Consider the following 14,462-nt stretch of genomic DNA (forward strand, 5'->3'; position numbering starts at 1 on the left):
TGCAGATGAATCCAATCCAATCCAAATTTACTTATAAAGCACATTTAAAAACAACAACAGATACTTAAGTCTATGATCAGTACCCAGAGGTCCATGTTTACCCATCACTAAATCTCAGCTGGATCGCTTCAGAAAGGTTAAAAAAAAAAAACAGGAATTTTCCCCCTTTAGTGTTTAGCTTAGCGCCATTGCAACCACAAACAACACTGGCTTGGCCGTACCATCCTCCCCAGCTCCACCCTCTCGTCAAATTTTTTTTATATCAGGTTGCAAAAAAACCAAGATGGCAACGCCCGTAACGCCAAACTCTAGGCTTCAAAACGGCAGTCCACAAACCAATGGGTGACGTCATGGATGCTACGTCCACTAATTTTACAGTCTTTGATCTCTCCATACAAATATATACAAATTCAGAATGGAACAAACGTGATTTCAAACATTGAGTTTGAAGCAGAGTATTTAAACAGCAACACAGAAGAGCTGTATAACTTAAACTGTTCTACAGATGTTGATGTGTTATCAGACATACATACATATAACAGTACCAGTACCTGCATGACTGCATTGGACTCCATGGGCACAGGGCTGCTCAGCATGGTCTTGCGGTTGCTGTCCAGCCTGTGCCATGAGACTGAGGGGCGGGGCTCTCCTGACGCCTGGCATTCCAGGTTAATGGGTTCGCCCACCCTGACATGTATAGGGCCAACAGGAGTGACAGTGGCCACAGGAGACTCTGGGGGCACAGATACAAAATACTGGTATAACTCTGTATCGGATCAGCCACTAGAGGGAACCCCTCACTTAGAGTTTTATGAGTGTGTGATGACTGAAATGTGGCTTACCTTTGACAATCAAAGACACAATGGTTTGGGTGATGCCGAACGGGTTGCTCGCCACACAACGGTAGGCACCATGATTCATAGGGCGGGCATTGGTAATGGTGACAACGGAACCATCATTGCCAACTTTAACATTATCTACAGAACAGAGGAGCAAATTAAATATTAGACCTGCTGCAGAAGCTGCAATTTAAAGGAGCAGTCTACTGATTTTATACATTCTACTTTTTATAGTTTACCCATCATGGTAGGCACTACAAAGCATAAATAGTTGTATAATGTCATCTGTGGCTCTGGAGGGAGCTTTAATTTATTTAATTTTTTTTAAATAACCCTGATGATGTCATAACGGTTGTCTCGGCCAGAATGTCTGCATTACAAACTGGAAGGTGAGGTTTGAAAAAAGTTGGCATTTAGGAGGCAGGAGCAGTCTAATAAAAGATGCCATTCAGGTGCATTATGGGAAGTGTATGATCCACTGTTTTTGTTTCAGCACCCCTAATTTTATGGAAGAGCAAAACTAAATCGCTGAAGTAGCCCTTTAACCTGTTGAGTAGTTCTCAATCTCGGGTCTAAGACACCCCTTGAAGATATTCAAAGTTAGGGGTATAAAGTGTTAGAAAAACTAAGCTGAAGTAAGCCAAAGTGTGAGGGGGCAAATCTGACATGGGAAAAAAAAAAAGACTGAATACACACAGCAGAAAGCACTGATATGTTTGGTGAAGAAAAGCCTTTAAGAGCCTTCATGTCATCAAATCTAGACTACTAAGACCAACAAAGTGGATCATTTCACTCCAGTTCTGAGGTATTTACACTGGCGTCCTGTCCCTCAAATAAATGATTTCAAAATACTTCTGTTGGTTTATAAAGCACTGAATGGTTTAGGGCCAAAATACATTTCTGAGTCAGAACTAAACATGGAGAAGCAGCGTTCAGTTTTTGTGCACCACATATCTGGAACAAACTCCCAGAAAACTGCAGGTCCACTGCAAATCTCAGTTCCTTTAAATCAAGGCTGAAGACTTTTCTTTTTGATGCTGCCTTTCTTTAAATATTTGTTCATTTATTACACTGCACTGTAACTTGTATTATTGTAGTTCCTATCTGTTATTCTATTTTAGCTGTTTATATATTTGTATCTGTCTTTCTCCGCTCTTTAATGGTTTATGTAAAGCAGCCTCGTTGCTGAAATGTGCTGCATTAAATAAAGCTGTCTTGCCTTGCCGAGACTAGTGACATGCAATATTTAACTGATGCAAAATGTCAATGCAAGTCTAGAGAAAAGGGATTTGAGTTCTAAATGAGTCATTAAATGACCAGAGGAGTAACAGTTGAGCAATTCATGCGTGGGTTGCAGCTGTAATAGCTTGCGAATAATTACATCATAAAATCAGAACTCATTAAGGTCATTGAGCAGGTTTATTCCTCTGTGTGTGTGTGTGTGTGTGTGTGTGTGTGTGTGTGTGTGTGTGTGTGTGTGTGTGTGTGTGTGTGTGCGTGCGTGTGGTTATTACCTGGTAGCGGCTGGTTGCTGGCCAGTTTCCACTCCAGTCTGACAGGTTGCTGTCCGCTGTACACCCTACACCTGAAGCTGGCCGACTCCCCCACACGCACTGCAGCGCTGTGGGGCTCAATAGCGATGATTGGACTCTGAAGACCTGCAGTCAGAGTTCAAATGTATCAATCTAACAACTGTTACAGCAGTGGGCATTATTTGTATTTTTCAAGTAATGAAATGTGTAAATTATTTGGTTCCAGGTTACTATGAGTTGGAAGGTTACAGACACATGTCATTTTCTGTAATTTATATTTGCTTACAGTAATATGTGTATTGTGTCTCTCTTTTTCTTTTTTTCTTTTTTTTTCCCCCTAAAGGCTAAACTACTAAACATCTAAACATCTTAAGACCTAAAGATACTATTATCCTAAGGCCTTCAAACTAATGGCTGAAGCAATGAAGCAAATGGAACTGTCAAACTGAACTAAATCTGCTAAAATAAAAGGAGGCAAAAAAGTGTCTTGTCGTTGAGTGAAATCCAGTTCATAACTTCGGGCATCAAATCCCTTTCAAGCGGGAAATCTGCACACAGTTAAAAAAGACTTGACAGACAGAAACCAGTGTTTTAAACTCCCGACAGATTCTATTTGAGCATTGCTGTGATGTGACTGTGATGATCTCACTTCATTCAGCAGACTTATTATTCACAGGAACCTGAAGTAACAAATTGCTATTCAATGTGACTAAGTGCTTCCTTGGCAGCAGTGAAAGGCCTCAAACATCGCTGAAGTCCAGGATGGAGTGGGTGAGGATGAGATCATGGGACAGTAGTGAGGAAAATCAATCAATCTGAGGTCACTGGACAACACTGGAGAGTACAACTGGAAAGTCCATTCATGAAGTAAGGCAGTGTTAGTGTGAGAAAAACACCCTGCCATGTAATGCCCTGCCCTGAATGTGTTTCTCCCAGCCTCTGACTGATGCTGCCATCACCAAGGGTTGAGATCTCCACCTATCTAGCAAATATGTTTGTTTCAACATTAGGGGGGACAAATTATAACCGGGGTGTCTGGGTCGTCTCCCAGGAAATGTTGAGCATCAAACGCTTAATTTCATGCATTCCGGTGAATGTTTCTGCAACATGTTGTGCCTTTTCTGCATGCAAATGTCTTTATTTATGTAAATAGTATTAATTCATTAATTCATCTGCTGTATTGTTCAAAACTTTCTGCAGATGTAAAACATTACACGTCTTTCGGGATGTTTTTTTAAGGAATTATGCACATCTTTACAACAAATATTTGCTTGCCACAGCATTTAAACTCTTTGACTTTATTACCCTGGCCAGTTTTGATTATGGGGGGGGGGGGCACAAAACTGCACATCAAGCACAGTGTAGTACAGTAGGGACGTTTTTTCTGTCTTCCAAGCAAGACAGTCAACATACCACCTGTATGAGGCCTATAGTGTTGACTAACTTACGTGAAGAAGATGAAGTGACAGACACAGAGACAGAGGCCTGGTGGACACGAGATCCTGGGTTCCCAGGGTTGCCCTGCACCCGACAGATATACTCCCCTGAATCCTCTGGAGTGGCTGACTGGATACGCAGCTGACTGCCCAAAACCTGCACACAGCAAACAAGGAATGGAGTCACCTCTTTTTCAGCTTACAAGAAGAAAAGAAAACCCATTTTACTTCTGAGGAATTAATACTACTCCCACTTCTAATGCTACTACTACCGGCAAATAATAGAAATATGTATCTTTCTTTGCTTTTTATCTTGTCTTGTGTTCTAAGCTGCTGCAACAATAACTATTTCTGCTGGGATTAATAAAGTTCTCTCTCTCTCTCTCTCTCTCTCTCTCTCTCTCTCTCTCTCATATATATATATATATATATATATATATATATAGTATATATATCTCTCTATCTATCTATCTGTCTGTCTGTCTGTCTTTGTTTGTATGTATGTATGTACTGTATGTACAGTATGTATGTATGTGTGTGTGTGTGTGTGTGTGTGTGTGTGTGTCTGTATCTATCTATCTATCTATCTATCATTTTTTACTAAGAGTTAGTTTGCCTAAATCAGTTTACTGTACATGTACAGAAGAACTCAAACTACACATTGGGCTATAGAATCTAGATCTGTGTTTACTTCTTCATAATAACTGTAATGTCAGTGCTGTGCAGTGATTCTGACCCAAATAACCACATTAAAGATGGGTTTGGAAAGTATGTTTCTGCTGCATCACATTCAAAGATGTAGACATCCATTACCTTTACCAGCATGTACGAGCATGTATATATATATATATATATATATATATATATATATATATATATATAATCAAATGTGGGCACAGTGATGCACTTTCCATTTGTGCATCGTTGTGTGATTACCCGGTGGTTGGAGGAGAGCCGTCCACCGGCTTTCGTCCAGGTGACTTGGGGAGGAGGATTTCCAGGGGCAAAACAGTTGAGCTCCAGACTCTGGCCCTCCTGGACATCAGCTATAGATGGCTGGATGCTGACCACTGAGGAGATATGGTCCGCTGCACAAATACAAACGGTACAGATTGGTTTTTGGATGTATTATTACAAAGTTATTCACGGTTGATGCAAGGGCTTTCGATACTTGTTTTGTATTCCTTTCCGTTTTTATGTAATCAGTAGTTTTATTGTTGATTTTTTTTTACAAGAAGAAAAAAAAACATCAAATAGCCTTCAACATAAGGCTATAAGAAAACCGAGACAAGATACACAAAATGGACAATGATGACAAAGTGGGTAAAAGAAAATGAACAGTAGAACATAACCAAGTAATTGAAATACATATATTACTAATATATATATATATATATATATATATATATATATATATATATATATATATATATATATATATATACATTCATATACATACACACATACATAACTATACTTTGGCAAATGTGTAAATAGTAAGGTGGCACATATCCTGATTCAAAGTAATGAGAAATCAAGCCAATATGTTGTCGTACAGTTGTGTTAGGGACCTGTGATAAAGGAAATGTAATTCCCCCTCTTGGTCCTGTATTTCTCCACCTGATTGGTCTATTCCTTTCCGTTTTTAACATAAATGTGCGTTTGAATTTTTGAATTTATTTTTCAATATGTTGATTGACATGATTACAATGAAACCACTGTTTGCCCTACTGTGTTTCTCAGATGCTGTGAGGGGGGTGGGGTGGGGATATTGGTAGAGAAGGTGAATAGGGTGGAGGGGGAGGGTTATGGGTTTGATTCTGTTTGACTACCAACACCGACAACTTACCTTTGAGCACAGAGACTTTAATGGGAGCACTATTTGAGCCAATGCTGTTGCTACCGACACACATGTAAGTGCCTGAGTCGGACATCTGGATGTTGGGGATGAGCAGAGTACCGATGTCGGTGCGGTCCATGCGGGCCTGGAGAGGACACACCAATAAGAGCCGAGATTAGACACCCATCTCATTTACACCGCCTTATGGCTGCCATGATATACAGCACTGTGCATTACATTTCAAAAATATGATTTTACTAATATTTACACCATAAAACACACATAACTCATATACTGAAGACAAAGCACATCACTTACCTGTCATGTCGCTTGAAACAACACAAATGTGACAATGCTGACATTATGACATTACTAATAGCGACACAAAAGCACTACACTACAGCGTAGATCTTTAAGACAAGTCAAGAGCTGTTATTGCTACAGTTCAGTCTCTCTGTAAATGGATTTTGATTCATGATTTCTACGACACACTTTTGTACATGAAACTGTGCACAAAGTAGTGCCAACATTTCTACAATGATTGGTGGGGTTATAATTTGTTAATATACCATGATTCGTGATTATCTTTATTCTAAAACAAGATTAATGATTAATGATTGACTTTGATTGATTCAGAGTATGAAACAAATTAGAAGTTAGTATTGACAGTTTGTGACACATTGATTTGAGATAGCAGTTACTTAATAAGCATTACAAAGCAGTCCAAAGTCTGAGAATAATCACTAGCCAGTGCCCTGGAAATCAAAGTATTCACCATCAAATATCGAGTAAAAACCAAAAGCCTGCATTCATTTCAACACAAATCTTTAAGAACTCCCATGACTGTCTGGCTCACGAGCAATCCACAACACGACTTGTTTGTACACTACTCCACATGGCAGTCAGAGGCCCAGCAAGGCTGAAAACGAGCTTTCATAAAGTTTGGAAACACCTCAGAGGGGAGGGGAATCAGGAGGGGAGGGTCTGGGGAGGGATTACTGTATCCGGGGGGTGTTGGGGCGTCCATGGACAAAGCTGCTTAGCTCCGGCCCATTCAACCATGAGGGAGGCTAAACCGAGCAGTGGCTAAGGCGGGCCCGGGCTCAATGTGTGTCTGAACCCATTGAGGAGTTTTCAAAGCAAGCCGTTTGCTAGAGCATACAGAATTTCTGCGTGGTCGCACGGCAGAGCCCGGCTCCCCCTGGGAAAGGCTGACACAACGCAGTGGCTCTCTGAGGCAGAACTAAACAGGCCCCGAAGCCCTCGTCGAGCCGAGGAGGGCTGCGCAGAAAACCAGACAAATACAATACCCCCTTGGGTAGGGGGGCAGAGGGCTGCGCCTGGCACGGAGCAAAATATGTCTGAAATACCTACAGTACCTCCTGTATACTTAGTCCTGTTAATACACGCAATGGAATGATGAGGGTCAACTGAGTGATGAGAGCCCGAACAAGTCAGGGATGGTATGATGTGGACAGTACAAAACAAAAAGACTATGGAGCACTTGTATTAATAAAACGCAACGGAAAAACATGTACTGCGTGCAAATACACTAAGAAATCAGCCAGACCCAGCTGGTTGATTTTTTTTTTTTTTTTTATGTATTTGGCATCAGCTCTAAATGGACTTAGTGAGCAGCTGTGGTGAATTAACGGGGATTACAAAGTGTGAATCAAGGACAAGTTTGATCATGCACTTAGTGGACAATGTGAAGACAAGGTCAGTAGAGGACAATGGTTGTGGACTACGAGACAGGACAGACAGACAGCGGACAGATGGACAGACCTGCAGCTCCTCAATACGTCTCTGTAACACATCGAGACTGTTGCTTTTAAACTGATGGAAACCGTGAGAGGGAATGGCCTGAGCAAACGTCAGAACAGGGTGGGATCAAAAAAAAAAAGGAGGAGACAAACAGAGGGAAAAATAAAGGTAAATGGTTAAAATGTGCAACAAGTCATTAAAAACTGACACAGTATGATGAAATTCCATCAGCACCGGACACACCTTGAAGTGCAAGATAGAGACACAGCACAGCAGAATGTAAATAGAGTAATCAATGCATGTTAAAGTCATCGTCAAGGCACTGAGGCAGCAGGAGGTGTCTCACCTGTGGAGGGATTTGTCCTCCGTTTTTCAGCCAGGTGAGCTTAGGGGTGGGCACTCCTGTTGCTCGGCAGTACAACCTCACGTTGTCGCCTTCGTGGGCTTCAATTCTTTGGGGACTGACTTGGACTTGGGGCTGGGTGCCTAGGCCACTTGGGTTGGACTCTGACCAAAAAAATGAATTATGATCATTTAAAAAGACAAAATATACTCACCACAACCGCCCACACTTATTGTGCTTGACAGTCCCCAATTCAGTTGTTAACTGTTTTACTTTTGTGATAAACATGAACTTTTCTTATGTAATAAAACCATTGAAACGTGTACCTGTGACACGCTAAAATGTAGTGTAAAGGCCCAGACACACAGAGCCGACGGCCAAACGTTGGCAGAAAAGGCAGTTGGGCTGATCAGTCCCTCCAAATTGGTCAAAAAAGTGACTCGGAACACACCAAAGTGACGAGACGTAATACGTCTCCATAGCAGCAGGCGGCGCTAATTTGTATTGTCGCCCAAAAATGATAACCGGCAGCTGATTGGACGAACGCGTCGCGTGGGTCTTGTATCTCCGGAAATTCAATGACAGACTGTCATGGCGGCTTGTTCAGAATACGATCTCATATTGTACTAAAATAGTTCACCGAAACGTGTTTCTGAAAACATTTTAAGCGAGAAATAGACCATGCAGTTGCTGAATCTGTCTTCATTTCAGATCGACAAAGGTCAGTTTAAAAGAGTTGTCAGATTTTGAGAGACTCTAGTCACGCTCATTCCGCTCCCCTGTTTCCAGGTTAGCACTCTACCAATCAGATGGGTCATTTGAGTCCGACTGCTGGCAGTGCCTGCCCCGCCGATTATACATGTCAAATCGGCCAAAATGTAGGACGATGGCCCCTCGGACGGACGACGGCACGGAACACACCGAACAGACTCGAGTCACTGACCTCGCCAGACTGTCCAACGGCCGATTATCGGCTCTGTGTGTCCGGGCCATTACAGTAGAACTAGTAGTAAAAACTCTGATTTTGCTAACATTAGCCACTATAAACTAAACTCTTCACGTTATTTCTTTTTTCAAAAGTTGCCTGAAAATCGTAAGCTAAAGAAAGCATTTAACCTCATTTGATCTGTAAGTTCCAAAAATAGTTACTTGAGATGCTTCTGTTGTTTTTCAATAAAATCTTGATCTATTGAAAATACACTGAGCATAGAAGGAACAAAAGAAGCCCCGTGGTGAGGAGCAGAGAGTAACAACGGTGCTTTTCAGGTGTTGTGCTAATCACTCCACCCAAGTAGCAGAAGTAGCAGTGCTTCGCCTTCTGAGAATATAGTTCCCATATGTATACGGTTAGAAGATGGCTGTGTCTCATGTGACCTTGTTATTTGTACACACTGTGACTATACAAATCACAACATGTAAATAGGAAAATGTTGGTGTTATTTTGTCACTTATTGGGAGCAGTAGGCTAGTTGGAGCCGGTTACCTCCAGGATCTGTGCTAAGCTAGGCTAGCAGTGGGTGCGCCAGCCAGAGTTACGACACGAACGGAGATGAGAAGGGTATGTATGGACTTATCTAACTCTGGGGGATACGGTGAATAAGCTAAAGTCCCAATAAGTCGGTGTGTTCCTTTAAGGGGACATTGCATTGACTTACAAGAACTCCCTGGAGACTTTACGCAACCTATCTAACATTAACCACTACATGCCTAACCCCAAAATGATCTTTATATTAACCTTAAACAAATCTCAATCATAACATCTAAAAATTTACATTATGGGGACATTTTGTCCCCAAAAGGGAGGCAAGTCCCCACAATGTACATGTCCCCACACACAAACACAAACAAACACGAAGCATACTTTGGACGTAGAGGGAAACCCGCACTATGTGCTCCCCATGAGTGTTCAGGGCCTTGCAGGTGTACTCTCCCTCATCAGCTGGGTCCACTGCTGTGAAGGTCAGTATGCCACCCCGTACCACAGCTCTGGGACTCATTCTGTTCCCTGGACCCCCTGCAACAATCACATAGTCACTGAGGGCTGCAGGGTTAAGAACTGTGACCTGAGGTGAATTTGTGTAAACATCCAACAGAAAACAGCATTTCCACTCAAATGACTTTGAATATAACTCAATAAGGCCTGCACCAAACACTGCAAAAGTGGAGAACTAACTGGCCATACCTTTCCATTCAATAGCAGCGGTTGGGTTCCCGGTCACTGTGCAGCGGAACTCTGCCCGCTGGCCCTGCTGGACATTCAGCACTGAGGGAGTGACGGTGGCCACAGGCACGGCACCCTCTGCAGCTACGGAAGGAGACACACCAGTCAAACACAGCTCAAACCGGAGATTGAAACTTCCCAGAGGCATGTGGAGAAATAAAGAGTGAGAAAGCAGACTGCTCTATTGGTGTGGTGGTGAAGTGGAATATAAAACCTTGTCAGGAGTCTACAACCACTGCTTGGGCATTACATTAAGCTGTGGGAATGCTTTTGATTATAATGAATTGATCAGACTGAGAGAGGCCTCTGCCCGTGCCCTCACCCTCACCCTTGGCTGTCTCGATCTTCAGAGCAGACCAAACAGATGAGAAGTGGCAGGCAGGCATTGGCATGGCCTCAGGACATACTGCTGCCTGCGCCAGTTTGGCTGGCTGCTAGACTTCGTATTCAATCCCGTATGATTCCAGGGTGACAGAGCAAAAGAAAGGCCTCTTTCAGTAGGAAGGGAGGAGTATGAGGCTATCTAAGCACGCTGAAAACCGCTGGGACTGTGCGAGCCTGGGCCGCGCTTTGACTCTCTGACCTTAGTGACACCAATACTCCAGGGCGGAGGGAAGTTTTATCGTCCATTGTGGGACACATGGAGACCTAAAGTCTACACTGAACACACTGAAGTGACATTGAAGAATGATAACTGATTTGATTGTGGGTATACATTTTCAGCAGTGCAATTTAAATCCCATCCATTGGGGTGGAGGCTAACCGATAACTCAAGACCTGGACTGATAAAACCCAAACTATCCTCTTGGATAGATATCACCATTGTTGTAGTAGTTGTCAAGAAATTTCACTTCAAACCACAAATGTGGCGCTAGAGAAAAAGTCAGGGGATCATCTAAGTAATAAAGATTCATCTTCTGGGGACCATGAACGTCTATACAAAATGTAGTACCAATCCATCTTGAAGAGGTTGAGATATTAAAGAACTTAAAAGACAATTCTGGCGCAAAACGAACCTAAGGGTTATTAACAGATGTGTACCCACTCTGTCGCTCTCTGGGACATGTTTTCATGCTAATCAAATGTGTTTGTAGCTTGAAAGATGCTAGCGCAGACCGCTGATTAGCTTACAGCACTAGTATTCGGGGCACAGGGGAAGTAAAAACAAATCGCTATTTATACCACTAAAAAGGCTCGAAATATCACCAAACTTCTACTTGGTAGCATAATAGGGGTCCTAAATGTTAACAGAGTGTACAGACAGTTTATTGAGCGAAGAGCTCATGGAGCTCATTGAAAGGGCTAGGAGAGAGAGAGAGAGTACCGTTAGTCAATGCCGCAGCACAGCCTCGTGCCCGGAAGCTGGTGGTGTACCTGCGGACATTGTGAAACTATGACCATGAACAGGAGTTTCTGTGTTGCAATTGGGACCTGTTGCGTCACGACACCCAAGAAGACGCAGTGTTTCGGCTGATCTGAAAGTTTCCCTACTCTGATAAACAGGGCTGCACTTGAAACTCTTTTCCATGTCCCGAAAATCAATTGGAGACAGCAACCAAGACCAGAGGGACCAGATGTACAGTTATCCACTGAGTAAGTACACTAGACAAGTTATGCAGAGTGTGATTATTTCAGATATATTGAGCAAATTGCTTTTGATTTTAGTTTGCATCGCCAGCTGTAAGTCATGACTGGTTTTCTAGACGGCGGCGACATGTAAACATGAACGCGAGTGTCTTTATAATCTATCTTCGTCTGTACACTTACAATGTTCTCAATGCTTCGGTTAACATTTAGGGACCCTCATTATGCTACCATTGAAGTGTGGTGATATTTCGAGCCTTTTTAGTGGTATAAATAGTGATTTGTTTTTACTTTCCCTGTACCCTGAATTCTAGCGTTGTAAGCTAATCAGCGGTCCGCGCTAGCTTCTTTCAAGCTACAAACACATTCGATTAGCATGAAAACATGTCCCAGAGAGCGACAGAGTGGGTACACATCTGTTAATAACCCTTAGGTTCGTTTTGCACCGGAACTGTCCTTTAAGTGAAAACTTTGACTTTGGTGGCTCTAAATGAAAAGTCATGGGATCACCAAAGTCATTGGATTCATCCTCTGGGAAGGCAGTAAAGACAGATATCTCTAAATCTGGAAAGTATACTTTCGATGTATGTAATCTGTAACTTCTTAATAACATACAGTTTGCCTTCCATCTAATAATATCACATTAACTGTTATTTTAAGTCCGCTTCCATCTGTTTGACGTACTGAAACTAGGCCTCTCATACTGGACACAAGTCTGCCACCCACATTCAGCTATGATGTAATGAGGTTGTGATGGGATGTATTAAGCACAGTATGATGTTTGAAGCCCAGATGACCGCTACTTTTCAGTGTAGTATATTTCCTGAGGAGGAAAAGGAAAGAAAACAGTACGAAGAGAAAGAAGAAGGGCTACTCTTGTCTCTGAATGTGGAGACACTGTAAGTAAGCATCTAGCTCCTGATAATGTAAATAATTTAAGATGCAATAAATGTCCCCTTTTATTAAACCTGATTATACAGCAATTTGCTTAGTAATGTAATCCAATTAACTTAAAGAGATTTTGTTATTTCATCATATTTTAAATTGTTTTTATAATTAAACATACATTCATATAATAGGCTTTATTATATTTAATATGTTTAGAGGGACATTTCACTACATTATCCTATTAATTATCATTTCTCTTGAGTTATAACAGGTTTGTCATCTACGATACCAGTTCTGAAGTGCATTTGAAAAATATTAATATTTTCTATTTTTACAGTATGGCCTATAGCCACTGTACACCACTGACTGTAATCTTTTTTTCAGTGATGGAAACTTGACTCAACATTCATGAGGAGTTGCCCTTAGAATGAACATGCACTTTTTCCTGCAGTGATGGACCCCAATGAACCCAAAGAGCCATGTAGGAGCCAGTAATGCTCATGTACAATCCAAGCTTCGACAACAACTCAATAACTTAGATATACTGGAAACAAATAGCCATCTTTAGATCCAAGTTGAACTAAAGACTCTTGTTCATGAAGAGCATAAGACAACAAATGCCCTGTGCCATCATGTTTGGATTGAGTTTCTGCAGATGCTGCTTGGTTGATTGCACATGGGCGCTACAAGGCCACCAGCATATCCATGCTGAGGAAGAAGAGTGCATGCATGACAGAGAGGGGAGAGGCGGGTCCGTCCAGGGAGCCCGGCAGAGAGGAAACCATGCCCATGCGGACTTACTCTTTCCGTGTCCTTCAAACATTTCATAGGCTGTGTAAAACATCTGAGTCTGTGAGGCCTCTGGAGTTGTGGGAGGAAGGGGACAGGTAAACTGACAGATCAGGTTTCAAGGTAGCAGCAGTTTACCTCCCATCTCCCCCGGAGACACTTATCCATCTCCAAATGTAGGCTGCTGTGGTTTTGTCCAATTGATTCCACAAAACATCAATGCAAACATGCTTAAAAAAGAAATCATGAGCTTGAATTAAACTGGCACCAACTTGACATCAAGAACTAATTTGGTTTTTTTTAACCATTTGAGCTGATGATTCATTTTCCTACCTGATGTTTTTATCATGATGGTCGGTGCCATTTGGTTCAAAGCTATGTGCATTACATTTTCACACTTACCTGGTATATTTATTGAGAAAATGAAGAACACCGTGAATTGAAGTATGTTGGTAAGAATGTCCATTTGAATGTTAACTGTTCATGCTTATCTCACACACTACACCAACCAAAAACAAAGATGCTTCACAATGCTACTTATGCTGTAAATTCAAAATCAAGATACACAAACATACTGTACACACGTACAATCAGAGATAATGACTATGAGAACTGTGCAGCAGCACAAGGAGAGATGGAGTTATGCAGAGTTGCCACAAATAGGCATGCAGGTTAGTAGCAGGAAGCAGTTTTAAAACATCGAGAGCCTAGTTTCATTTCAGCTGTTAAAAAAAGCCAACATACAGCTTGTGGTTATCCTAAATTAATCACTGTAATATATGTAAATGGGCCCCATCCATGAATTAGCAAATCACTTGGATCAATTATTTTAATAAATTTTCTCCTTTTTACAATTTTTTTTTTTCACAGTTAAGATAAATACATTACAATGTGACATTACATCTTTAAAAAGAAATGTTTAAAAAAAATTAGTACAAACAAATGAGTACAAATCTTTACAGAAGCACCTTTGGATATATTTGCAATCATATAGCCTTTGAGTCATGAATGAACAAATGAAGCTAATGCAATCATTGTAAAGTAATGAAGATGAAATGGTAAAAAAAAAAGAAAAGTATTTTAAATGTGAAATGTAATTGAAGTGTAAGATATTCTCAGAGATATATAAAAATATTTTCTTATAAAAACATAAATCGCTTGAATGTAAAAACACATGGTACAAGGTAATGACATTCACATGGCCACTACTCTTGGAAAAACTAAAA

General features: G+C 41.3%; 1 protein-coding gene across 7 annotated transcripts in view; it reads right to left on the minus strand.

The window, feature by feature from the left end:
* hspg2 (heparan sulfate proteoglycan 2) overlaps nucleotides 1-14,462 on the minus strand; it is a 121,852-nt gene that overhangs the window by 18,614 nt on the left and 88,776 nt on the right. For 5 of the 7 annotated variants that reach the window (XM_078255759.1, XM_078255755.1, XM_078255757.1 and 2 more), the window contains exons 45-55: nucleotides 13,249-13,308; nucleotides 9,937-10,059; nucleotides 9,616-9,768; nucleotides 7,758-7,918; nucleotides 7,433-7,510; nucleotides 5,657-5,792; nucleotides 4,744-4,895; nucleotides 3,820-3,964; nucleotides 2,354-2,497; nucleotides 843-977; nucleotides 552-733 (exon numbers count right to left, since the gene is read on the minus strand). In XM_078255759.1, the coding sequence (XP_078111885.1) occupies nucleotides 552-733; nucleotides 843-977; nucleotides 2,354-2,497; nucleotides 3,820-3,964; nucleotides 4,744-4,895; nucleotides 5,657-5,792; nucleotides 7,433-7,510; nucleotides 7,758-7,918; nucleotides 9,616-9,768; nucleotides 9,937-10,059; nucleotides 13,249-13,308 (1,469 nt within the window). The remainder of the gene's footprint in view (nucleotides 1-551; nucleotides 734-842; nucleotides 978-2,353; nucleotides 2,498-3,819; nucleotides 3,965-4,743; nucleotides 4,896-5,656; nucleotides 5,793-7,432; nucleotides 7,511-7,757; nucleotides 7,919-9,615; nucleotides 9,769-9,936; nucleotides 10,060-13,248; nucleotides 13,309-14,462) is intronic. The other 2 variants (XM_078255758.1, XM_078255760.1) reach the window with 2 other exon arrangements.

This window comes from Sander vitreus, chromosome 7, assembly GCF_031162955.1.
Source record: "Sander vitreus isolate 19-12246 chromosome 7, sanVit1, whole genome shotgun sequence".
NCBI classification, from domain to species: domain Eukaryota; kingdom Metazoa; phylum Chordata; class Actinopteri; order Perciformes; family Percidae; genus Sander; species Sander vitreus.